The following is a 27,101-nucleotide window of genomic DNA, read 5'->3' on the forward strand; positions in this document are numbered from 1 at the left end:
GAAGGTGCGGCCACCCCCAGGAAGTGCTGCACCAGATGCGGGGTGAGAGTGAGGGGTGCCTTGCCCAGCTACCAGTTCAGAGGAAGCAAAAAGGCTGCTGATGGGGGAAAGAAGAAGTGAAGTGAGAGCCTGGTGTGGTGCGCAGGCCCGGAATGAAGTGAGCAGGGGAGGGCTGAGGGCGCACACACATCCAACTTCCCCTTCTCTCTGTGGACAGGACGGTGGTAGCAGCCCAGCAGCTGGACGGCAGCAACCCCACAGGTCAGCCCCCACCGTGCGGCTCTATTCCCCGCTCCCCCAGCTCTCTGTCTTCATCTGCCGGGTCCCCAGCAGGCACCGGGCGTGTCGCTGCCCTGGCGGGCCCAGGACTGGTGACATCCTGGGGGCAGCCAGCTGGGGACCCACCCTCATTCCCTTCACTCTCTGGTGGCAACTCCCAAATCTCTGGGAATGTAGAAGTCTGTCTGTCTAGCTATCTATTTTTTTTTAAGATTTTATTTATTGATTTGAGAGAGAGAACCTGAGCAGAGGGGAGGGGCAGAGGGAGAGGGAGAAGCAGACTCCCCACTGAGCAGGACCCTGGGGTCATGACCCAAGCTGAAGGCAGATGCTTAACCTACTGAGCCACCCAGGCAAAGAGCAATTTAAATTAAATTTAAATTTAACCCAGGGAGTGGTTAGACCCTGGGTTCAAAACCTAGCTCCCCACCGTGGCCTAGGGCAGGTTATTAGACTTTTCTGGATTTCAGTTTCCTCATCGGTAAAATGGGGTTAACTTGGTGACCTGTGCCTTGGATGACAAGGGTCTGCACGAAGTTTCTACTGGGCAAATGTGAGCAGGGGCCATTCCTCTCCGAGTGACCGGGACTGGAGCCTGGGGACAGTATGTCTCAGGGAAATGGCTCTGGTGCTGGCTAGGTCGCAGACTCTGTGTTGGGCCTGGCATGGCCTCCCTTTCCCTGCCTGTAAAATGGGGCTAAGAATGGTACTTGTCAGTGATTTTCTGCAGAGACCACCGGTTCACTCCTCACCCAGGCCGGGGTGAGGCCAGCGGTGGGAGCTCCGGCTCGTGTCTAGCAGGAGTTGTTGTTTGGGAGGGGCAGAGGGGCCATGTACAGGGGTGTGACTGGCTCAGCAGGCCTGGTGCTGTCGGAGACAGGGTGGGCTGGGGGGGGGCGGGTCATGCATGGTCAGCCCCAGGGAGGAAGGCAGGGGGTCCCAAGTCTTATGCTCAGATACATCCCTGGCTGGGGCTTTGGGTTGGAACCCTAACCTTGCAGCGGGGATTGTGGAAATGTCTCTGAGTCTCTCTCCCTGGGAAATAGGTCTCCTTGGCCTCATTTTATGGACAAGAAACCCTGAAGCATGGAGAAGTGGACTTATTGCCCAATGTCACAGCCCAGGGACTGAATACTGGAGATGGTTATCAAATTTGCATCTTCCAAAGGCTCTGGCCTGCACTCTGCATGTTTCCTCATCTCTCTAGATAGAGTCTTACTCATCCGTAGAGCAACTCAGCCACCCAACCATCTTGGGGAGGCTGCAGTGCACAGCGTGGGGAGAGCACTTGACTTGGAGCCTGGAGCTCTTGGTTTGAGTTCCAGCTTGACCACTGGCCTGCCGTAACCCCAGGCAAACCCCTGTGCGGTTTCCAGTTTCCCCACGATCAACTGGAACCATTTTGGACATCAGGTAAGGGAGTTCTGTTTCCCGGGGAGCCCCAGATAATGAGTTGCAGAGTGGACGGTGAGAGGGGCAAGGGTGTGGGGTGACAATGCATGGTGGCCTCTCTGAAGGGCTGGGGAGAGGGGTGCTGGAAGTCTCAAGCAGAAGTGAGGATTGTGGTTTGTCCCTGGGAAACGGAGTGGAAACCACAGCTATTTGGGGGTACTTGAAGGAGGTGTCACTTCTTCTTTGGCCTTGATTTCTCCAGCTGGTTGTGGGGTTAGGCCCCTCTTCCCTCTGTAGACACAGAGCAGGGTGGCCAAGGGCCTGGGGTCCAGCCCTTACAGTCCAGACCCTGAAGGTCAAATCCACATTATGATCTGGGCCTCAGTTTTCCCATTCACACAGAGAGGGGATGGACAAGATGACCCAAGATCCAGTCTGCCCTATTGCGCCCTCAATCTTCTCATCTGAAACATTTCAAATTGTTTCATCCAGTGCTTCCCTTGTCTCCTCAAATCCTTTCCCTCCCCTCTTCTCTGCGGTTCTGAGAATTGCCCAAGGTAACACAGCCAAATAAATAACCAAGTGACCAAATGAATAAGAACCCAGCACTCTATGACTCCAACCAAAGTCTCTATTCTCTCTCTCTCTTTTTAAAGATTTATTTATTTCAGGGGCACCTGGGTGGCTCAGTTGTTAAGCGTCTGCCTTTGGCTTGGGTCATGATCCCAGGGTCCTGGGATCGAGCCCTGCTTCGGGCTCCCTGTTCTGCGGGAAGCCTGCTTCTCTCTCTCCTACTCCCCCTGCTTGTGTTCCCTCTCTCGCTGTCTCTCTCTCTGTCAAATAAATAAATGAAATCTTAAAAAAAAGATTTATTTATTTGAGAGAGAGAGGGGGTGGCGCGGGTTAGGGGCAGAGAGAGAGAGGGAGAGAGAGATTCTCAAGCAGACTCCCCACTGAGCATGTAGCCCGACCAGGGCTCAATCCCACGACCCTGAGATCGTGACCTGAGCAGAAACCAAGAGTCAGATGATTAACTGACTGAGTCACCCAGGAGCCCTTCTATTCTCTTTTCAAAGAAACACAGATATTAATAAATAATGTTAAGATAAATGGATGGGACCACCCAGGAAAAAACACTGCATCCCCATCTCATACTGTATTCCAGGATCGACGCAAATGGACTAGGGTTCCAATGTGAACAATGAAACCTCAAAAGTCCTAGGAGAAACTTAGGAGAATTCCTTTGTTATTGGAGCGGGGTAGGCCCTTCTAGCTATGACTCAAAATCCAGAAGCCAAAAGAGAAAAATACAGGTGATTCTGATTACACAAAAATTATACACATAGAAAAGGACTTCTACATGACAAAAGGACCATATGTAATGTTCAAAGGCAAATGATAAACTAGGAAACATGTTTGCAACTCACAGACAACGAGCTAATTTCCCTACTATGTAAAGAGTTTTGAGAAGATGGTAAGGAAGAGTCGAAGATAAAATAAAAATGGGCAGATGGTGAACTTGCACATGTGCGAAATGTCAGGGCAGGTGCACTGTTGGAAGGAAGCAAAGACGGGGACCCACACACCCAGCTGTTCTGAGGGCACCTGCTGCATAAGTTAGTGCTTATCCCTCCAACGTTAGACTATGTAGTTGGAGAAGAGAAAGTGAAAACTCTAAGTACTGTTATGGAAAGCTCTCCAAGATGTATTTTCAAGCGAAAAAAGTGAGGTGCAGAATAGTAGTGAGTGTGCTACCTTTTTTTTCCATATAGGATGAGGAGAATCATATATGCTTATGTTTATTTGAAACTTGGGCAGATTCACCAAACACTAATAGCAGTAGTCATCTGAGGGTGACTAACTGGGAAGGGAGTAGTTGGGTGACACAGGAGGAAGGAACACTTTGCATTTCATGCCTTTGTGGACTTACTTATTGTTTGGATTTGAAAGATGTAAATTTCTAAACTATCTGAAAAGCAGGGGCGCCTGGGTGGCTCAGTCGGTCAAGCATCTGATTCTTGATCCGCAGCTCAGGTCTTGATCTCAGGCTTGTGAGTTCAAGCCCTGCGTTGGGCTCCACGCTGGGTGTGGAGCCTCTTTAAAAAACAAACAACAACAACTATCTGAAGGACAAATAAAAATTGAGAAACGTGTAACTATAATGTACGGGGTAACATTAGGAAATCTGGGAACCCAAAACAGGTAGACTCCAAACGTCATCACCCACAGGTGACGCCTGCATCTTTCGGAGCTTGCATATATAAGAAATGTGACTTTTACAAGGATTGGATTACATTGCTTTGCAACATGTTTTTTGTTTTTCATAAACAATATGCCACCATTACTTTTTCCATAATGGTAGTCATTTGGAGCAAAAAAAATTCTAAGCATTAAAGACTTATTTTTCTGTTGTGAGGGTAATACATGTTTGCTGTAGAAAATTCGAACTCTACGGAAAACCTAAAAAAGAAAGGAATCCTCTTCCCCATATAACATTATTAACATTTTGGCGACCATTCTTCTAGATACCCTCCTAGGCCTAAACATGTATATTAGCATAAATTTCCATACATGTGATTACATTATGTGTGTTATGTTCAACTGGCTCTTTCTAGGCAGTGATACACGGTGCTCCTTTTTTATGTCATTATGGACATCACTATGGATCATCTCTTCTCTGGTGGGGTTTCCTATACCCTATGTTGTCTTTCATGACTTACTCCCTCATTCTCTTGGAGCGCAACCTCCAGCAGCCTTCTGATGGGGGTATATGCTTTAAAATACCTACAATGATCCTTGGTTGACTTTTAAGTCATCTTTTAAGAGTGCAGCACTAAAGCGTAACTGCTTGTCAGGGCTGATGATTGGGAAAGCTTTAACCTAAGTTTGGTCCTGGCCATTTCACTGAGGAACACCAAAATATCTGCGGCTATAGGAAACTTCTCTTGGAATGGCCAGTTCTTTAGAGAAGAATTTTCTTCTGTTTTAGAATATCATCGCCTGGCTGCTGCCGGCTTCTGGAAGCTGAGTGGAGGAGGAGGTGGGGAAGAAATATGGTTTAGTTTTTCTATACCTGAATGGCATCCCACCCTGCCCCTCAGATTATCATGCACTGTCTCCAGGGAATGAACTTTATGTCGGGGTGGGGTTGAGGGTGGTAGGGTGGTGACAGTGGTCCTGGATACCCCAGGTGGCAGAGGAGATCCGGGCCCCCAACTGGTCACTTTAAAGACTCACAACCGGGCACCTGGGTGGCTCAGTCCTTTAAGCATCTGACTCTTGATTTCGGCTCAGGTCATGATCTCAGGGTCGTGAGATCAAGTCCTGTGTCGGACCCTTTGCTGAGCGTGGAGACTGCTTGGGCTTCTCTCTCTCCCTCTTCCTCTGCCCCTTTGCCCCCCACCCCCTGCCCTCAGCTCATGCATACTTTCTCTCTTAAAAAAAAAAAAGACTCATAAGCGTCTCTCTCCCATTTTTTTTTGGTTTCACCCCTCATCCCTGCTTTCAGAGTTTCTCGATGCCTCTAGTTCTCAAGTGTTCCCAGGGTTGTGAGGCTTCTCCCTGTCCCCTCCCCTCACTCCACACCTCTCCCCACTGCAGACACTCAGGCTCAACTTTTTATGGTCTGCTTGATGTAGGACCATGTGGCCACCTGCTTTGGAGCCTCCAGAGTTTTGCTAACATTTCTTGCCTGCTGTTGTCTTCTCTCCCCTTGTTCTGTCTTCCTGGCTCTGTGCCCATTTTATTCACTCACTCTCATTTTAGTGGTGTTCCAGGGGGTTTGACATAAATTTGCTATATTTAAGCAGAAGTTTCTTAGTTTATTTTTAAAACCACAGAAAACGAAGGCTGGGCGGGACAGACCCTTGCCCAAAGTCACATGGTGGATCAATGACAGAGCTGGACAGGGTTCCATGTTGCTTGCTCCCAAGCAGACTTCCCCTCTGGGTGAAGTCAGGGCCCCGGAGAAGCCCCCAGAGAGGCCATTTTTGGGGATGGGGAGTGACGGGCAGAGCTACTACTGACAGGCATTTCTGAACCAACAGGGCTTCTGGGGTCAGAGACCTGGCTCAGGGGGCCTCACGCAGAGCAAGACCACTTGCGCCCTGAGCCTCAGTTTCCCCATCTGTGAAATGCAGGAGTAACAAGGATCAATTAAGATGCTAGATACCCTACCCTTGGGACATGCCAGGCACCTAGAAGTGAGAGGTCACTCTCTTACCACAATGGCAATGACATGCATCTTTTCCAGGGTGGGAGCCAGTTCTTGGAAGAGACTGGGCACAGGACATGGATTGCTGGGGGACCTTTTTCCTCTGCCTGTGCTTCATGACTTCTCAGAGTGAGACAGTGGGTAAGAGGGTGCTGCTGAGCTGGGGGGCAATCCTAGCCCGGGCCCCTGCCTGTGACGTGGAAGGGGGATGCCTCGAACCAAGGGAGCTTGAAAGGGGGCATTGCGGCCCTCCTGGGGCAGCAGCAAGGCTGAGGCTGGGGTGGAAGGCCCAGGGACAGAGGCCGAAGTCGAGGTCTGACTTGCTCCGCACAGAGACATCCCAAGAACCCCTGCTCTGGATGGAGAAACTGGAGGTGATGGCCAGAAGCCACAACTCGACTTCTCTTGCTGAGTGAGTCAGGAGGGCCTCCTGTCCACCCAGATTCAGCTGTGCCTCCCACCCCCAGCTTGAGCCTTTAATCAGTGGTCCGGGGTTGTCCAGTGGGGACCATTAATCATTTATTCAACATGCATTTATTGAGTACCTACTGTGTGCCTGGCACTAGGCTTTTGAGATACAGGATAAACATATCCTGCCCTCATCAAGTCTGCTCTCTGGTTGAGGGCCTTTAACTATGGATGCCATGAAACCCGGTGCAGAATCCTGGGTCTCTGCATTTTTCTGGGAAGGTGCTGCAAGACTCGAATCAGGCTCTCGAGGGTCTGTGATCTAATGGCCACACAGCTGCGGGTGAGGGGATAGTGCTGATGAGTGGCCAGGGAAGCACAGGGACTATGGGGCATTTCACGCAGCCAGCAGAGAAAAGCCAGAAAAGGCTTCCTGAAGGAGGTGTCAACAAAGCTGGACCAGAAAGAGAGGTAATCAGGAGACGTGGATGAGTGGGGTGGAGAGGTAGGGGTGTGCCAGGGGCGCTGCGTGTGCAGAGGTCCGGAGATGGGAGAGGCCGATGGGGTTGGGGGAGGCCCCGCCCTTCCAGCCGCCTGGGGTACCCCCCCTCCTGCCCCCAAGCCCACTGCGGACCCTAGTCAGCTCTCTCGCCCTCAGCCTCATCCGGGGCCTGGAGTGCAAGCTGTTGAACGCCAGCTTCAGGGGCAGCAACCTGACCTTGCAGACGCCCACCATCCAGTCACTGATCTTCAAGCTGGGCTGCAACTTCGCCGGCCTGTCGCTGAGCAGCGCCACCATGAAGGGGGTCCCCCAGGTCAGAGGTGGTTGGGGGTTGGGGGCAGCCAGTGCCTCTACCCCAGAAATCCTCCAAGGGCTTAAGGTCTGGACTCCCCTCCCCCCACCCAAACTAATCCGGTCTGGCCTCATAGCTGTGAGGTGCCTCCTCTGTAAAATGGGGCCGATGTTCCTCATGCGAATGATGGGAAAGGGGGTGCTCTGTCGCCCCTCAAGAGCGGCATCCTCTTCCTGCTTTTGCAGGTCTGTGGGGGGGTGGGGGAGGCAGCAGTGGGAGAGGCCAGGGGATCCAGGGTCCTAGGTGGTGGCTCAGAGGAATGAAATGCCTGGGGTAAGGCCGGGCAGGCTTCACAAGAAGGTGGGAGCAGTGAAGGCACGGGGGCTGGCTCTGCAGGCCGCGGATACCAGGCTCAGCCTGTCCGTGCCCCCTCCGCAGGTCTCACATGCCATGCAGTTCCCGGCCGAGCTGACCCAGGACGCCTGCAGGGACTCCCCCAGGGAGCTGCGTCTCATCTGCATCTACTTCTCCACGGACTACTTTTTCCAGGTCACTGCCTTGGTGGGCCAAGCAGGGTGGGCGCCGGCCCCTTCCTGGGGGCACTGTGGGCATCCAGGCCATCGGCTGGCCTTGGGGCAGGGACCGGCACCTGGTGGGACCAGCCCATCGTGCACCCAGCCATTGCCCCTTCTGGGCCTCAGTGGGAAGAGAGAATTGTGGGAAGGCCCACTTATAGGGAACGTACGTGTGCGCCTGTCCCTAGGTGGGAGATAGACAAAGGTGCCTTTTAACCTTGGCTTTGAAAGTGAGTTAGGATAGGTGGTTAGTTAGGATGGAGGCTGGAATATACTCAGCACATGGCAGAGAGGTGAAGGGGAGAGGACAGCTTTCTAGGTGGAGGGGACAGCGTATGTGAAGGCTGCGAGGCTGGCCCATGCTGAACACGTGACAGGCATGCTGCTTGCTCTCATTCGGGGGAAGGGGCTGGTGAAGGGGGGCTCTCAGCCCTCAGCCGGTCTCTCCCTGCGTCCCCTGCAGTCAGCCCTTCTTCTGCTGTCCTTCCAGAATACCAACTCATCTCTGCTCAATAACTATGTCTTGGGAGCCCAGCTGGGTCATGGACACGTGAGCAACCTCAGTGAGCCCATCAACATCAGCTTCTGGCACAACCAAAGCCTGGTACTTTTGGGAGGGCGGGTGCCCCCATTTCCACCTCACCCCTGCCCCCTTGTGGCTCTCCTGTTGAATTTTGGCTTGACTAAACCCAAATCTGTGGAAGCATTCTGAAAACAAACGATTTCAAATCTATCACAGTTTGAAAATTCCTGTCAAAGAAATCAGAGAGAAGGTTTTACTTACTGCAGTAGGCAGGATTTTTTTTTTTTTTTTTTTTTTTCTCTTTAGGTAGGTGCCATACCCAGCGTGGAGCCCACTGCCGGGCTTGGGCTCAGGACCCTGAGATCAAGACCTGAGCTGAGATCAAGAGTGGGAAGCTTAACCAAATGAGGCACCCAGGCGCCCCCTAGGCAGGACTCTTTGAGTTGCAAATGATACAAAGCCAAGTCAAGCCAGCTTAAGCACAAAAGGGAATTGATTGGCTCCCGTAAATGAAATGTCCAGAGCTGTCAAGCTTCAGGCATGGCTGGATCCAGGGGCTGATATAATGCCATCCTGGCTCAGCCTCTTTCCATCTCTCAGCAATGGTTTCCTGCCTTGGCTCTCTGCTCTAGCAAGATGGCAGCTAAAGTCCTGGACCTCCATCCCCTCTTCCCAGAAGGCTCTTCCTCATCAGTGCAAACCAGGGTCCCAGAACAGAGTCCTAAAGGTCTAGCTGGGTCATGTGTCCATCTCTGAACCAGGTCGATGGAACGTGTGGATTGGCCAGGCCCGGGTCACATGGCTCAGGGACTGGGCTGGATTCATCTGACCTGCCATGGGGGGAGGTGTGGGTCCTCCAGAGAAGTGCAGAAGCTGATCCTGGAGGAAGGGAGAAGGGCTGCTGGGTGGGCATAAGCTCTGATGCCTCCGCTCTTCTGGCCCTGGCATTCCTGAAAAGCCCAGAGCCTCTATGGTCTGCCCTGACTTCCCGTCAGCCTCTTCGGGACTGCGTTGCACTCTCAATTTCTCCATCCTTTCTTTTCTTTGCTCTGAACCTTTGCCCTGCAAAGGTTCTTTCCTCAGTGGTGTTCCATGGCACTGCCTGTGTCACTCCCCCCACCCGTCCACCCACATGGCTTGGCTTCACGGTTGTCTGCATGTGAGTCTCTCCCTCACGCTGGGCATGGGTCTGCACCATTGTTGTTCCCCATGGGAAGGAAGGAAAAGGGGACAGTTGATTATAGAGCACCTACTGTCCAGCCAGAGCTGGGCCTTCAAGATTCCTCACTGCCTGTAATTTAATACCAACCCTGAGACTTGGCTATAGATGATCCCATTTTGCAGATGAATAAACTGAAGCTCAGAGAAGCTCGACAACTTGCCCAGGTCACTCTGAGAGTCCAGAGTAGAGGTGAGGCTGGAATCTGGGTCTGTCTGATGCCAAAGCCCAGCCAGTGTCTGGTAAAATGTTGACTAGGGTGCAGTTGAATCAACTTTGGCCCCTACAGTTTCCAGACTCTGACCCACGGCCATTCCCCACACCCCTTGGATGCACCCAACCCCAGCCTCTCCCCTTAGGAAGGCTACACGGTGACCTGTGTTTTCTGGAAGGAAGGAGCCAGCGAACATTACTGGGGGCTCTGGAGCCCCGAGGGCTGTCGCACGGAGAAGCCCTCACCTTCCCAGGTGCTCTGCCGCTGCAATCACCTCAGCTACTTTGCTGTTCTCATGGTATGTATGCATCCAGTCCGTGTAAGGGGAGTCAAAGTTATAAAGGGCCCCGTGTCTAAGGAAAAGGAGCAGGCAAAGCCTGGTGTAGGGGACAGAAAATCCAACTCAGATGGGCTTAAGGAGGCAAAAAGAGAAACTTATGAACTCATGTTGCTGAAGAAGCTATGTTAGGCTTCAAGCATGGCTTGATCCAGACGCTCAGTATCACCAAGACAGGGCTCTAGCTCTGTCTCCCAACTGTGCTTGCTTTGTGCTGGCCTAGCCTTCAGACAGAATTTCCCCACAGGATAATAATATGGCTGCTAGCAGATCCAGGCTCATGTCCTGCTAGCTTTTAGGCCAGTAGAACGAGAGCTTCTCTTACCCAATTCTGCCGGCTAGTCTTGGGATTAGAGTCTCACTGCCTTGGAGTGTGTCACATTCCCATCCCTCAACCAATCACTGGGCAGGAGTGACTTATCACAGGGCTCTGATAAGTCAGGCCTAGTGCACCTGTCCACACACAGTGGGACCGCCCATGTGCGTAGACAGTGAGGGAGGGGAGGTTCTCATAGAGAAAGGGGAGATGGAGTTGAGGCGGGCAAAATCCATTGTGTCTGCCAGGGTTTTTTTGTTTTTGTTTTTTTCAAGCCAGGACCATGGTGAGGTTTGTGGTGAGACAGGGGAGTTTGGAGCTGAGGTCTTAGCAGGTCCCTGTCACCGTGGGGAGGGCATTTCTGTGCTTCTGTCTCCCGTTCCCCCTTCGTTCCTGCAGCAACTGTCCCCAGCCCCAGTCCCAGGAGAGCTGCTGGCGCCTCTCACGTACATCTCCCTGGTGGGCTGTAGCATCTCCGTCGTGGCCTCGCTTCTCAGTATCCTGCTGCACTGCCAAGCCAGGTACGCCCCTGCTCCCATGCCGGGCCTGCCCACCCACTGCTGTTCAGCACCCCTCCTTCTTACCTAACTGATCCCCCAGAGGGGGGTGGGCTTCTCACGGTGATGGAGGCTGGGAGGCAGGAGACCAGCCTTGCCGTGTGGCTGTTGTTCTGTTCCTGCCCCCCTCAACCTCAGTGGTGTGTCCATGAGCCCCGGGGGGTGGCATGGTCTGGGTGATGTCCCCAGGCCACGGAAGGCCCTGCTTCCACCCGCAGGAAGCAGGGTGATTCCATAACACGCATCCACATGAACCTGCATGCCTCCGTGCTGCTCCTGAATGTCGCCTTCCTGCTGAGTCCTGCGCTGGCCATGCCCCCCGCGTCTGGGGCAGCGTGCACAGCGGTGGCCGCCATCCTGCACTTTGCCCTGCTCAGTTGCCTCACCTGGATGGCCATCGAAGGCTTCAACCTCTACCTCCTCCTTGGGCGCGTCTACAACATCTACATCCGCCGATACTTGCTCAAGCTCTGTGCAGTGGGCTGGGGTAAGCAGAGCCTCCCTCCCCTCTTGCTTCCTGAGGCTTCTGGCCAGATAGGGCGTCTACCCCCTCCTGCCCTTCTCTTCTCCTCTGCCTCATCATGGTGACCACATCATGAGCACGGTTCATCATCCCTGTCAACACTCACCACTACTTTCTACTCTACTGTTCTTATTGATTCTACCTCCAACACCTCCATTGCCACCTCCACCTCCAACACCTCCACGACCATCACCTCCAACACCTCCATCCCCTCCACCTCCAACACGTCCACGACCATCACCTCCAACACCTCCATCCCCTCCACCTCCAACATCTCCACGACCATCACCTCCAACACCTCCACGACCATCACCTCCAACACCTCCATCCCCTCCACCTCCAACACCTCCACGACCATCACCTTCAACACCTCCAACCCCTCCACCTCCAACACCTCCATCCCCTCCACCTCCAACACCTCCACGACCATCACCTCCAACACCTCCATCCCCTCCACCTCCAACACCTCCACGACCATCACCTCCAACACCTCCACGACCATCACCTCCAACACCTCCATCCCCTCCACCTCCAACACCTCCACGACCATCACCTCCAACACCTCCATCCCCTCCACCTCCAACACCTCCACGACCATCACCTCCAACACCTCCACGACCATCACCTCCAACACCTCCATCCCCTCCACCTCCAACACCTCCACGACCATCACCTTCAACACCTCCAACCCTTCCACCTCCAACACCTCCACGACCATCACCTCCAACACCTCCACGACCATCACCTCCAACACCTCCATCCCCTCCACCTCTGACACCTCCAACCCCTCCACCTCCGACACCTCCATCCCCTCCACCTCCGACACCTCCAACCCCTCCACCTCCGACACCTCCAACCCCTCCACCTCCGACACCTCCATCCCCTCCACCTCCAACACCTCCACGACCATCACCTCCAACACCTCCATCCCCTCCACCTCCAACACCTCCACGACCATCACCTCCAACACCTCCATCCCCTCCACCTCCAACACCTCCAACCCCTCCACCTCCGACACCTCCAACCCCTCCACCTCCGACACCTCCAACCCCTCCACCTCCGACACCTCCATCCCCTCCACCTCCGACACCTCCAACCCCTCCACCTCCGACACCTCCAACCCCTCCACCTCCGACACCTCCATCCCCTCCACCTCCAACACCTCCACGACCATCACCTCCAACACCTCCAACCCCTCCACCTCCGACACCTCCAACCCCTCCACCTCCGACACCTCCATCCCCTCCACCTCCAACACCTCCACGACCATCACCTCCAACACCTCCATCCCCTCCACCTCCAACACCTCCACGACCATCACCTCCAACACCTCCATCCCCTCCACCTCCAACACCTCCAACCCCTCCACCTCTGACACCTCCAACCCCTCCACCTCCGACACCTCCAACCCCTCCACCTCCGACACCTCCATCCCCTCCACCTCCGACACCTCCAACCCCTCCACCTCCGACACCTCCAACCCCTCCACCTCCGACACCTCCATCCCCTCCACCTCCAACACCTCCACGACCATCACCTCCAACACCTCCAACCCCTCCACCTCCGACACCTCCAACCCCTCCACCTCCGAAACCTCCATCCCCTCCACCTCCAACACCTCCAACACCTCCAACCCCTCCACCTCCGACACCTCCAACCCCTCCACCTCCGACACCTCCATCCCCTCCACCTCCAACACCTCCACCTCCAACACCTCCAACACCTCCAACCCCTCCACCTCTGACACCTCCAACCCCTCCACCTCTGACACCTCCAACCCCTCCACCTCCGACACCTCCATCCCCTCCACCTCCAACACCTCCACGACCATCACCTCCAACACCTCCATCCCCTCCACCTCCAACACCTCCAACCCCTCCACCTCCGACACTTCCAACCCCTCCACCTCTGACACCTCCAACCCCTCCACCTCCGACACCTCCAACCCCTCCACCTCCGACACCTCCAACCCCTCCACCTCCGACACCTCCAACCCCTCCACCTCCGACACCTCCATCCCCTCCACCTCCAATACCTCCACGACCATCACCTCCAACACCTCCAACCCCTCCACCTCCGACACCTCCAACCCCTCCACCTCCGACACCTCCATCCCCTCCACCTCCGACACCTCCATCCCCTCCACCTCCGACACCTCCAACCCCTCCACCTCCGACACCTCCAACCCCTCCACCTCCGACACCTCCATCCCCTCCACCTCCGACACCTCCAACCCCTCCACCTCCGACACCTCCAACCCCTCCACCTCCGACACCTCCATCCCCTCCACCTCCAACACCTCCACGACCATCACCTCCAACACCTCCAACCCCTCCACCTCCGACACCTCCAACCCCTCCACCTCCGACACCTCCATCCCCTCCACCTCCAACACCTCCACGACCATCACCTCCAACACCTCCATCCCCTCCACCTCCAACACCTCCACGACCATCACCTCCAACACCTCCATCCCCTCCACCTCCAACACCTCCAACCCCTCCACCTCTGACACCTCCAACCCCTCCACCTCCGACACCTCCAACCCCTCCACCTCCGACACCTCCATCCCCTCCACCTCCGACACCTCCAACCCCTCCACCTCCGACACCTCCAACCCCTCCACCTCCGACACCTCCATCCCCTCCACCTCCAACACCTCCACGACCATCACCTCCAACACCTCCAACCCCTCCACCTCCGACACCTCCAACCCCTCCACCTCCGAAACCTCCATCCCCTCCACCTCCAACACCTCCAACACCTCCAACCCCTCCACCTCCGACACCTCCAACCCCTCCACCTCCGACACCTCCATCCCCTCCACCTCCAACACCTCCACCTCCAACACCTCCAACACCTCCAACCCCTCCACCTCTGACACCTCCAACCCCTCCACCTCTGACACCTCCAACCCCTCCACCTCCGACACCTCCATCCCCTCCACCTCCAACACCTCCACGACCATCACCTCCAACACCTCCATCCCCTCCACCTCCAACACCTCCAACCCCTCCACCTCCGACACTTCCAACCCCTCCACCTCTGACACCTCCAACCCCTCCACCTCCGACACCTCCAACCCCTCCACCTCCGACACCTCCAACCCCTCCACCTCCGACACCTCCATCCCCTCCACCTCCAATACCTCCACGACCATCACCTCCAACACCTCCAACCCCTCCACCTCCGACACCTCCAACCCCTCCACCTCCGACACCTCCATCCCCTCCACCTCCGACACCTCCATCCCCTCCACCTCGGACACCTCCAACCCCTCCACCTCCGACACCTCCAACCCCTCCACCTCCGACACCTCCATCCCCTCCACCTCCGACACCTCCAACCCCTCCACCTCCGACACCTCCAACCCCTCCACCTCCGACACCTCCATCCCCTCCACCTCCAACACCTCCACGACCATCACCTCCAACACCTCCAACCCCTCCACCTCCGACACCTCCAACCCCTCCACCTCCGACACCTCCATCCCCTCCACCTCCAACACCTCCACGACCATCACCTCCAACACCTCCATCCCCTCCACCTCCAACACCTCCACGACCATCACCTCCAACACCTCCATCCCCTCCACCTCCAACACCTCCAACCCCTCCACCTCTGACACCTCCAACCCCTCCACCTCCGACACCTCCAACCCCTCCACCTCCGACACCTCCATCCCCTCCACCTCCGACACCTCCAACCCCTCCACCTCCGACACCTCCAACCCCTCCACCTCCGACACCTCCATCCCCTCCACCTCCAACACCTCCACGACCATCACCTCCAACACCTCCAACCCCTCCACCTCCGACACCTCCAACCCCTCCACCTCCGAAACCTCCATCCCCTCCACCTCCAACACCTCCAACACCTCCAACCCCTCCACCTCCGACACCTCCAACCCCTCCACCTCCGACACCTCCATCCCCTCCACCTCCAACACCTCCACCTCCAACACCTCCAACACCTCCAACCCCTCCACCTCTGACACCTCCAACCCCTCCACCTCTGACACCTCCAACCCCTCCACCTCCGACACCTCCATCCCCTCCACCTCCAACACCTCCACGACCATCACCTCCAACACCTCCATCCCCTCCACCTCCAACACCTCCAACCCCTCCACCTCCGACACTTCCAACCCCTCCACCTCTGACACCTCCAACCCCTCCACCTCCGACACCTCCAACCCCTCCACCTCCGACACCTCCAACCCCTCCACCTCCGACACCTCCAACCCCTCCACCTCCGACACCTCCATCCCCTCCACCTCCAATACCTCCACGACCATCACCTCCAACACCTCCAACCCCTCCACCTCCGACACCTCCAACCCCTCCACCTCCGACACCTCCATCCCCTCCACCTCCGACACCTCCATCCCCTCCACCTCCGACACCTCCAACCCCTCCACCTCCGACACCTCCAACCCCTCCACCTCCGACACCTCCATCCCCTCCACCTCCGACACCTCCAACCCCTCCACCTCCGACACCTCCAACCCCTCCACCTCCGACACCTCCATCCCCTCCACCTCCAACACCTCCACGACCATCACCTCCAACACCTCCAACCCCTCCACCTCCGACACCTCCAACCCCTCCACCTCCGACACCTCCATCCCCTCCACCTCCAACACCTCCACGACCATCACCTCCAACACCTCCATCCCCTCCACCTCCAACACCTCCACGACCATCACCTCCAACACCTCCATCCCCTCCACCTCCAACACCTCCAACCCCTCCACCTCTGACACCTCCAACCCCTCCACCTCCGACACCTCCAACCCCTCCACCTCCGACACCTCCATCCCCTCCACCTCCGACACCTCCAACCCCTCCACCTCCGACACCTCCAACCCCTCCACCTCCGACACCTCCATCCCCTCCACCTCCAACACCTCCACGACCATCACCTCCAACACCTCCAACCCCTCCACCTCCGACACCTCCAACCCCTCCACCTCCGAAACCTCCATCCCCTCCACCTCCAACACCTCCAACACCTCCAACCCCTCCACCTCCGACACCTCCAACCCCTCCACCTCCGACACCTCCATCCCCTCCACCTCCAACACCTCCACCTCCAACACCTCCAACACCTCCAACCCCTCCACCTCTGACACCTCCAACCCCTCCACCTCTGACACCTCCAACCCCTCCACCTCCGACACCTCCATCCCCTCCACCTCCAACACCTCCACGACCATCACCTCCAACACCTCCATCCCCTCCACCTCCAACACCTCCAACCCCTCCACCTCCGACACTTCCAACCCCTCCACCTCTGACACCTCCAACCCCTCCACCTCCGACACCTCCAACCCCTCCACCTCCGACACCTCCAACCCCTCCACCTCCGACACCTCCAACCCCTCCACCTCCGACACCTCCATCCCCTCCACCTCCAATACCTCCACGACCATCACCTCCAACACCTCCAACCCCTCCACCTCCGACACCTCCAACCCCTCCACCTCCGACACCTCCATCCCCTCCACCTCCGACACCTCCATCCCCTCCACCTCCGACACCTCCAACCCCTCCACCTCCGACACCTCCAACCCCTCCACCTCCGACACCTCCATCCCCTCCACCTCCAACACCTCCACGACCATCACCTCCAACACCTCCAACCCCTCCACCTCCGACACCTCCAACCCCTCCACCTCCGAAACCTCCATCCCCTCCACCTCCAACACCTCCAACACCTCCAACCCCTCCACCTCCGACACCTCCAACCCCTCCACCTCCGACACCTCCATCCCCTCCACCTCCAACACCTCCACCTCCAACACCTCCAACACCTCCAACCCCTCCACCTCTGACACCTCCAACCCCTCCACCTCTGACACCTCCAACCCCTCCACATCCGACACCTCCATCCCCTCCACCTCCAACACCTCCACGACCATCACCTCCAACACCTCCATCCCCTCCACCTCCAACACCTCCAACCCCTCCACCTCCGACACTTCCAACCCCTCCACCTCTGACACCTCCAACCCCTCCACCTCCGACACCTCCAACCCCTCCACCTCCGACACCTCCAACCCCTCCACCTCCGACACCTCCATCCCCTCCACCTCCAATACCTCCACGACCATCACCTCCAACACCTCCAACCCCTCCACCTCCGACACCTCCAACCCCTCCACCTCCGACACCTCCATCCCCTCCACCTCCGACACCTCCATCCCCTCCACCTCCGACACCTCCAACCCCTCCACCTCCGACACCTCCAACCCCTCCACCTCCGACACCTCCATCCCCTCCACCTCCAACACCTCCACGACCATCACCTCCAACACCTCCAACCGCTCCACCTCCGACACCTCCAACCCCTCCACCTCCGAAACCTCCATCCCCTCCACCTCCAACACCTCCAACACCTCCAACCCCTCCACCTCCGACACCTCCAACCCCTCCACCTCCGACACCTCCATCCCCTCCACCTCCAACACCTCCACGACCATCACCTCCAACACCTCCATCCCCTCCACCTCCAACACCTCCACGACCATCACCTCCAACACCTCCATCCCCTCCACCTCCAACACCTCCAACCCCTCCACCTCCGACACCTCCAACCCCTCCACCTCCGACACCTCCAACCCCTCCACCTCCGACACCTCCATCCCCTCCACCTCCGACACCTCCAACCCCTCCACCTCCGACACCTCCAACCCCTCCACCTCCGACACCTCCATCCCCTCCACCTCCAACACCTCCACGACCATCACCTCCAACACCTCCAACCCCTCCACCTCCGACACCTCCAACCCCTCCACCTCCGACACCTCCATCCCCTCCACCTCCAACACCTCCACGACCATCACCTCCAACACCTCCATCCCCTCCACCTCCAACACCTCCACGACCATCACCTCCAACACCTCCATCCCCTCCACCTCCAACACCTCCAACCCCTCCACCTCTGACACCTCCAACCCCTCCACCTCCGACACCTCCAACCCCTCCACCTCCGACACCTCCATCCCCTCCACCTCCGACACCTCCAACCCCTCCACCTCCGACACCTCCAACCCCTCCACCTCCGACACCTCCATCCCCTCCACCTCCAACACCTCCACGACCATCACCTCCAACACCTCCAACCCCTCCACCTCCGACACCTCCAACCCCTCCACCTCCGAAACCTCCATCCCCTCCACCTCCAACACCTCCAACACCTCCAACCCCTCCACCTCCGACACCTCCAACCCCTCCACCTCCGACACCTCCATCCCCTCCACCTCCAACACCTCCACCTCCAACACCTCCAACACCTCCAACCCCTCCACCTCTGACACCTCCAACCCCTCCACCTCTGACACCTCCAACCCCTCCACCTCCGACACCTCCATCCCCTCCACCTCCAACACCTCCACGACCATCACCTCCAACACCTCCATCCCCTCCACCTCCAACACCTCCAACCCCTCCACCTCCGACACTTCCAACCCCTCCACCTCTGACACCTCCAACCCCTCCACCTCCGACACCTCCAACCCCTCCACCTCCGACACCTCCAACCCCTCCACCTCCGACACCTCCAACCCCTCCACCTCCGACACCTCCATCCCCTCCACCTCCAATACCTCCACGACCATCACCTCCAACACCTCCAACCCCTCCACCTCCGACACCTCCAACCCCTCCACCTCCGACACCTCCATCCCCTCCACCTCCGACACCTCCATCCCCTCCACCTCCGACACCTCCAACCCCTCCACCTCCGACACCTCCAACCCCTCCACCTCCGACACCTCCATCCCCTCCACCTCCGACACCTCCAACCCCTCCACCTCCGACACCTCCAACCCCTCCACCTCCGACACCTCCATCCCCTCCACCTCCAACACCTCCACGACCATCACCTCCAACACCTCCAACCCCTCCACCTCCGACACCTCCAACCCCTCCACCTCCGACACCTCCATCCCCTCCACCTCCAACACCTCCACGACCATCACCTCCAACACCTCCATCCCCTCCACCTCCAACACCTCCACGACCATCACCTCCAACACCTCCATCCCCTCCACCTCCAACACCTCCAACCCCTCCACCTCTGACACCTCCAACCCCTCCACCTCCGACACCTCCAACCCCTCCACCTCCGACACCTCCATCCCCTCCACCTCCGACACCTCCAACCCCTCCACCTCCGACACCTCCAACCCCTCCACCTCCGACACCTCCATCCCCTCCACCTCCAACACCTCCACGACCATCACCTCCAACACCTCCAACCCCTCCACCTCCGACACCTCCAACCCCTCCACCTCCGAAACCTCCATCCCCTCCACCTCCAACACCTCCAACACCTCCAACCCCTCCACCTCCGACACCTCCAACCCCTCCACCTCCGACACCTCCATCCCCTCCACCTCCAACACCTCCACCTCCAACACCTCCAACACCTCCAACCCCTCCACCTCTGACACCTCCAACCCCTCCACCTCTGACACCTCCAACCCCTCCACCTCCGACACCTCCATCCCCTCCACCTCCAACACCTCCACGACCATCACCTCCAACACCTCCATCCCCTCCACCTCCAACACCTCCAACCCCTCCACCTCCGACACTTCCAACCCCTCCACCTCTGACACCTCCAACCCCTCCACCTCCGACACCTCCAACCCCTCCACCTCCGACACCTCCAACCCCTCCACCTCCGACACCTCCATCCCCTCCACCTCCAATACCTCCACGACCATCACCTCCAACACCTCCAACCCCTCCACCTCCGACACCTCCAACCCCTCCACCTCCGACACCTCCATCCCCTCCACCTCCGACACCTCCATCCCCTCCACCTCGGACACCTCCAACCCCTCCACCTCCGACACCTCCAACCCCTCCACCTCCGACACCTCCATCCCCTCCACCTCCGACACCTCCAACCCCTCCACCTCCGACACCTCCAACCCCTCCACCTCCGACACCTCCATCCCCTCCACCTCCAACACCTCCACGACCATCACCTCCAACACCTCCAACCCCTCCACCTCCGACACCTCCAACCCCTCCACCTCCGACACCTCCATCCCCTCCACCTCCAACACCTCCACGACCATCACCTCCAACACCTCCATCCCCTCCACCTCCAACACCTCCACGACCATCACCTCCAACACCTCCATCCCCTCCACCTCCAACACCTCCAACCCCTCCACCTCTGACACCTCCAACCCCTCCACCTCCGACACCTCCAACCCCTCCACCTCCGACACCTCCATCCCCTCCACCTCCGACACCTCCAACCCCTCCACCTCCGACACCTCCAACCCCTCCACCTCCGACACCTCCATCCCCTCCACCTCCAACACCTCCACGACCATCACCTCCAACACCTCCAACCCCTCCACCTCCGACACCTCCAACCCCTCCACCTCCGAAACCTCCATCCCCTCCACCTCCAACACCTCCAACACCTCCAACCCCTCCACCTCCGACACCTCCAACCCCTCCACCTCCGACACCTCCATCCCCTCCACCTCCAACACCTCCACCTCCAACACCTCCAACACCTCCAACCCCTCCACCTCTGACACCTCCAACCCCTCCACCTCTGACACCTCCAACCCCTCCACCTCCGACACCTCCATCCCCTCCACCTCCAACACCTCCACGACCATCACCTCCAACACCTCCATCCCCTCCACCTCCAACACCTCCAACCCCTCCACCTCCGACACTTCCAACCCCTCCACCTCTGACACCTCCAACCCCTCCACCTCCGACACCTCCAACCCCTCCACCTCCGACACCTCCAACCCCTCCACCTCCGACACCTCCAACCCCTCCACCTCCGACACCTCCATCCCCTCCACCTCCAATACCTCCACGACCATCACCTCCAACACCTCCAACCCCTCCACCTCCGACACCTCCAACCCCTCCACCTCCGACACCTCCATCCCCTCCACCTCCGACACCTCCATCCCCTCCACCTCCGACACCTCCAACCCCTCCACCTCCGACACCTCCAACCCCTCCACCTCCGACACCTCCATCCCCTCCACCTCCGACACCTCCAACCCCTCCACCTCCGACACCTCCAACCCCTCCACCTCCGACACCTCCATCCCCTCCACCTCCAACACCTCCACGACCATCACCTCCAACACCTCCAACCCCTCCACCTCCGACACCTCCAACCCCTCCACCTCCGACACCTCCATCCCCTCCACCTCCAACACCTCCACGACCATCACCTCCAACACCTCCATCCCCTCCACCTCCAACACCTCCACGACCATCACCTCCAACACCTCCATCCCCTCCACCTCCAACACCTCCAACCCCTCCACCTCTGACACCTCCAACCCCTCCACCTCCGACACCTCCAACCCCTCCACCTCCGACACCTCCATCCCCTCCACCTCCGACACCTCCAACCCCTCCACCTCCGACACCTCCAACCCCTCCACCTCCGACACCTCCATCCCCTCCACCTCCAACACCTCCACGACCATCACCTCCAACACCTCCAACCCCTCCACCTCCGACACCTCCAACCCCTCCACCTCCGAAACCTCCATCCCCTCCACCTCCAACACCTCCAACACCTCCAACCCCTCCACCTCCGACACCTCCAACCCCTCCACCTCCGACACCTCCATCCCCTCCACCTCCAACACCTCCACCTCCAACACCTCCAACACCTCCAACCCCTCCACCTCTGACACCTCCAACCCCTCCACCTCTGACACCTCCAACCCCTCCACCTCCGACACCTCCATCCCCTCCACCTCCAACACCTCCACGACCATCACCTCCAACACCTCCATCCCCTCCACCTCCAACACCTCCAACCCCTCCACCTCCGACACTTCCAACCCCTCCACCTCTGACACCTCCAACCCCTCCACCTCCGACACCTCCAACCCCTCCACCTCCGACACCTCCAACCCCTCCACCTCCGACACCTCCAACCCCTCCACCTCCGACACCTCCATCCCCTCCACCTCCAATACCTCCACGACCATCACCTCCAACACCTCCAACCCCTCCACCTCCGACACCTCCAACCCCTCCACCTCCGACACCTCCATCCCCTCCACCTCCGACACCTCCATCCCCTCCACCTCCGACACCTCCAACCCCTCCACCTCCGACACCTCCAACCCCTCCACCTCCGACACCTCCATCCCCTCCACCTCCAACACCTCCACGACCATCACCTCCAACACCTCCAACCCCTCCACCTCCGACACCTCCAACCCCTCCACCTCCGAAACCTCCATCCCCTCCACCTCCAACACCTCCAACACCTCCAACCCCTCCACCTCCGACACCTCCAACCCCTCCACCTCCGACACCTCCATCCCCTCCACCTCCAACACCTCCACCTCCAACACCTCCAACACCTCCAACCCCTCCACCTCTGACACCTCCAACCCCTCCACCTCTGACACCTCCAACCCCTCCACCTCCGACACCTCCATCCCCTCCACCTCCAACACCTCCACGACCATCACCTCCAACACCTCCATCCCCTCCACCTCCAACACCTCCAACCCCTCCACCTCCGACACTTCCAACCCCTCCACCTCTGACACCTCCAACCCCTCCACCTCCGACACCTCCAACCCCTCCACCTCCGACACCTCCAACCCCTCCACCTCCGACACCTCCATCCCCTCCACCTCCAATACCTCCACGACCATCACCTCCAACACCTCCAACCCCTCCACCTCCGACACCTCCAACCCCTCCACCTCCGACACCTCCATCCCCTCCACCTCCGACACCTCCATCCCCTCCACCTCCGACACCTCCAACCCCTCCACCTCCGACACCTCCAACCCCTCCACCTCCGACACCTCCATCCCCTCCACCTCCAACACCTCCACGACCATCACCTCCAACACCTCCAACCCCTCCACCTCCGACACCTCCAACCCCTCCACCTCCGAAACCTCCATCCCCTCCACCTCCAACACCTCCAACACCTCCAACCCCTCCACCTCCGACACCTCCAACCCCTCCCCCTCCGACACCTCCATCCCCTCCACCTCCAACACCTCCACCTCCAACACCTCCAACACCTCCAACCCCTCCACCTCTGACACCTCCAACCCCTCCACCTCTGACACCTCCAACCCCTCCACCTCCGACACCTCCATCCCCTCCACCTCCAACACCTCCACGACCATCACCTCCAACACCTCCATCCCCTCCACCTCCAACACCTCCAACCCCTCCACCTCCGACACTTCCAACCCCTCCACCTCTGACACCTCCAACCCCTCCACCTCCGACACCTCCAACCCCTCCACCTCCGACACCTCCGACACCTCCACCTCCGACACCTCCAACCCCTCCACCTCCGACACCTCCATCCCCTCCACCTCCAATACCTCCACGACCATCACCTCCAACACCTCCAACCCCTCCACCTCCGACACCTCCAACCCCTCCACCTCCGACACCTCCATCCCCTCCACCTCCGACACCTCCATCCCCTCCACCTCCGACACCTCCAACCCCTCCACCTCTGACACCTCCAACCCCTCCACCTCCGACACCTCCAACCCCTCCACCTCCGACACCTCCAACCCCTCCACCTCCGACACCTCCAACACCTCCACCTCCAACACCTCCGACACCTCCAACCCCTCCACCTCCGACACCTCCAACCCCTCCACCTCCGACACCTCCATCCCCTCCACCTCCGACACCTCCATCCCCTCCACCTCCGACACCTCCAACCCCTCCACCTCCGACACCTCCAACCCCTCCACCTCCGACACCTCCAACCCCTCCACCTCCGACACCTCCATCCCCTCCACCTCCAACACCTCCATGACCATCACTTCCAACACTTCCACCATCACTACCACCTCCAACACCACCATCACTTCTGCCATTATCACTACCATGTCTACCTCCAGCACCACCAGCAACACCACCACTACTGCTTCTACCTCTGACTCCACCATCACCTTCAGCACCGCCTCCATCGTCACCACCGCCCTCATCCTCATCTTCCCCACTGTCTCTGGCACCACCATCACTGGCACCTCTATCCCCATCCTAGCCCCTCTTGACTATCTCGGTTTCCTCACGAGTCCCCACAGCGCTCTGTCCCATTAGCTCCATCTCCCTACCACCACTGCCACTACCATCCCACCCTAGAGCCCTCACTAACACCATCTCGGAGAGCAGCCTCTTCTAAGACCTCCAGGCTAACTGCTCTGAAGCTGGACCGTATGGCAGAGGCTGGGGGCTCTGAACAGTCCCTTCCCCTCCCTGCTTGCTCAGTGGAATTCTGTTTTAGCATGATCAGCCCTTTTCGGGGTCACCTGACATGTGCTGAGCCTCTGTCTCACCTCTCAGGAGTCCCGGCCCTCCTGGTACTGTTCCTTCTTGCTGTCAAGAACTCAGTGTATGGACCCCATGCCATTCCACTCTCCGACAGCCAGGGAAATGGCACAGGCTTCCAGAACATGTCCATGTGAGTGCTCTCAGGGCTGTGGCAGGCTCCCTGGCTCTGGCAGAAGGGCCCAGGGGCTCTGAACAGGGTGTCCTTGTAGGCAGGGCCCTGGCTGTGGGGCAAGGAGGGGGCCATGGCTCAGAGAAGGGGTGATTTCCAGGGGGCTTTGCCATACCCATTCTGCTGGATCCCCTGCAAAGGCAGGCTCTTGTTCTAGGCTGCCTACGTCTCAGGAGCCCTGGCATGAACTCTGGTGCCTGTTCATGAGCCTCCAAGGCCAGGGCAGCAGCACCTCTGCCTCCTGGCAGAGCACAGCGGTCGGCCCAGCGCCCCCTCCTGCTCTCCGACCCTGCGCAGGGAGCTCAGCCTGTGCCTGACTCTGCCCTCCCTTCCCTGAACCTTGCTGTGCTCGCTCAGGCTTCTGCTGCTCCTGACCTGTGGCTGGCATAGCACTGCCAGCCCTCAGACCCTCCTAGTCAGAGAGAGTGCTGTGGGGGCTGGGACATCCCAGGGACAGGGCTCGGCGTGTGCGTGCGTGCGTGTGCGTGCGTGCGTGTGTGTGTGTGTGTCGGGCGGCCTGGGGGGTCTGCACGACAGACTCGGCTGCCTCTTCCTGTGCTCTGACATTTATCTTTTTCTTGTTACGAAGGTTCTCATGGCCAACATAGGGAGAATAGCTGAACGAACCCCTGTAGACCCATCTTCTGTTTAAACCTCGCAGCGAGGAGGAGGTCCTATTGTCAGCCTCTGTTTACGGTTAGGGAAACTGAGGCACGGGCAGCTGAAGAACCCCACCCAAGGAAACCCAGGTGGTCCATGGCAGAGCTGGGACTTGGCCACAGGCAGGCTGGCTCCAGAGCCTGGCCCCCCCACTGCCCCTCCCAGCCTCCAGGAAGCGAGGCGGGTTGGGGTTCGTTCCTCTCACTGTGGGAGTTGGGCTGCTTTCTCAGAGGAAGTGTGACTTCAGGCTCCTTAACCATGTAGTTTTTTTTTTCTTTTTCTTTTTTTTCGTGTAGTTTTTATATACTGCGTGCCAGGGGCTGGAGGACTGGGCGGGGGCGGGAAGCACAGTGTTGCTGGGCTGTCAGGGAGTACCCCACTCTAAGAACCCACTTCTCAGAGTTTCCCTCCCTCTCCCTCTCCCCCAGGGTTTTGTGACTTTTATTCTCCTGCATTTAAAAAGCCCTTAGGACATCTATTCGTGTTCCTGAACACAGACAGCACTAACCAAACCCTGGAAAGGAACTCCAATGCCCACCGGCAGGACAGCGGTTAATAAATCACGATAGAGCCACGCCTGCCGGATGGTTACGTAGCAGTGAAAAGGAATGATCCATGAGCACACTCAGCCCCTTGGATAAATCCCCCAAATAATGTTCAAGGCCCCTTGTGGCTGCCGAGGCAGGAGCTCGCGGCGAGGGCCCAAGCAGGGGGCTGTGACAGGGGCACAGGCTCTGGCCTCGGAGCGTGGGGCTTCAAGTCCCACCCTTGCCTCTGACTAGTGTGTGCTCCTAAGCCCGAGCCTCAGTTTCCTCCTCTGCAGGGCGGGAATGACTATGTACCTGCCTCGTAGGGTCCTTATGAGGAGCAAATGGGCTCATCCGCAGAAACCAACCATATGACACGGTGCCTGACTGGGTGTCTTGGGGACACAAAGGGCGTGAAGACCTTGGGGAGGGTCTAGGAGTAGGGCTGGGGCCACTGCCAGGCCTCTGCTCTTTCCTCGTCCCTTGGTGGCATCTTCCTGCTGCTCACTCTCCTCCTGGGTCCGCACCCCTCCACCAAGCCGCCCCGAGGTGCCACAGCTGTTCACTGCTCGGAGCGTAGAGTGTGGGCCCCTTCTAGGTGGGGAGGGGTCCTGGGGTAGGGCGCCCATTGCACAGAGATGGTGGTGAGATGGTGTTGACCTTGCGGTGGGTGGGAGAAGTTTCCAGGAAAGAGGGCCCCGGGCCAGGGATCTGATAGAGTATTGGACAAGTGGGCAGCTAGGCTGGCCATGGAAGGGGAGAGAGAAGGGAGGAGAGGAAGAGTTTTCAGGTGGGTAAAGGCATGAGAGAGCCCCGTGTGGCTGGAAAGGAGAACATGGGGGGCTTCAGGCCAGGGTGGCCTGGCTGGAAAGCCGGGCCCAGAACTTCACCACATGTGTGGTCAGACAAGAAACAATGGGTCTGGGCTGGGAGACGGGACCAGGTTCAGGAGCCCGTCCATAGGCCCAGAGACCGGGGTCTCCCCACCCACCTCCCTGCCCCCCCACCCCCCGGCCTGGGGAGCCACGCCAACCCTGACACATCAC

The 27,101-nt window shown here is 58.5% G+C and overlaps 2 protein-coding genes across 4 annotated transcripts in view; both read left to right on the top strand.

Annotated features, from left to right (window-relative positions):
- Nucleotides 1–55: 55 nt before the first annotated feature.
- ADGRG5 (adhesion G protein-coupled receptor G5) overlaps nt 56–27,101 on the top strand; it is a 29,085-nt gene continuing 2,039 nt past the window's right edge. Inside the window, exons 1-12 of one of the 3 annotated variants that reach the window (XM_028093809.2) lie at nt 56–261; nt 1,326–1,692; nt 5,924–6,025; nt 6,218–6,296; nt 6,698–6,763; nt 6,951–7,107; nt 7,525–7,635; nt 8,152–8,265; nt 9,763–9,915; nt 10,670–10,791; nt 11,046–11,314; nt 24,712–24,829. In XM_028093809.2, coding sequence (XP_027949610.1) covers nt 5,962–6,025; nt 6,218–6,296; nt 6,698–6,763; nt 6,951–7,107; nt 7,525–7,635; nt 8,152–8,265; nt 9,763–9,915; nt 10,670–10,791; nt 11,046–11,314; nt 24,712–24,829 — 1,253 coding nt within the window. In that variant the 5' untranslated portion in view covers nt 56–261; nt 1,326–1,692; nt 5,924–5,961. The remainder of the gene's footprint in view (nt 262–1,325; nt 1,693–5,923; nt 6,026–6,217; nt 6,297–6,697; nt 6,764–6,950; nt 7,108–7,524; nt 7,636–8,151; nt 8,266–9,762; nt 9,916–10,669; nt 10,792–11,045; nt 11,315–24,711; nt 24,830–27,101) is intronic. The other 2 variants (XM_028093775.2, XM_028093801.2) reach the window with 2 other exon arrangements.
- On the top strand, nt 13,588–22,308 carry LOC148163159 (uncharacterized; the record flags this gene model as incomplete). Its single annotated transcript, XM_088027820.1, has 8 exons — nt 13,588–13,686; nt 14,548–14,700; nt 15,073–15,120; nt 17,596–17,646; nt 19,396–19,485; nt 20,647–20,697; nt 21,022–21,159; nt 22,201–22,308. Coding segments are annotated over 8 exons (738 nt in total), but the record flags the coding sequence as incomplete, so codon positions are not given.

Source organism: Eumetopias jubatus, unplaced genomic scaffold (genome assembly GCF_037043125.1).
Source record: "Eumetopias jubatus isolate StellerSeaLion01/CBP00866 unplaced genomic scaffold, mEumJub1_p1.0 scaffold_10, whole genome shotgun sequence".
NCBI classification, from domain to species: Eukaryota; Metazoa; Chordata; class Mammalia; order Carnivora; family Otariidae; genus Eumetopias; species Eumetopias jubatus.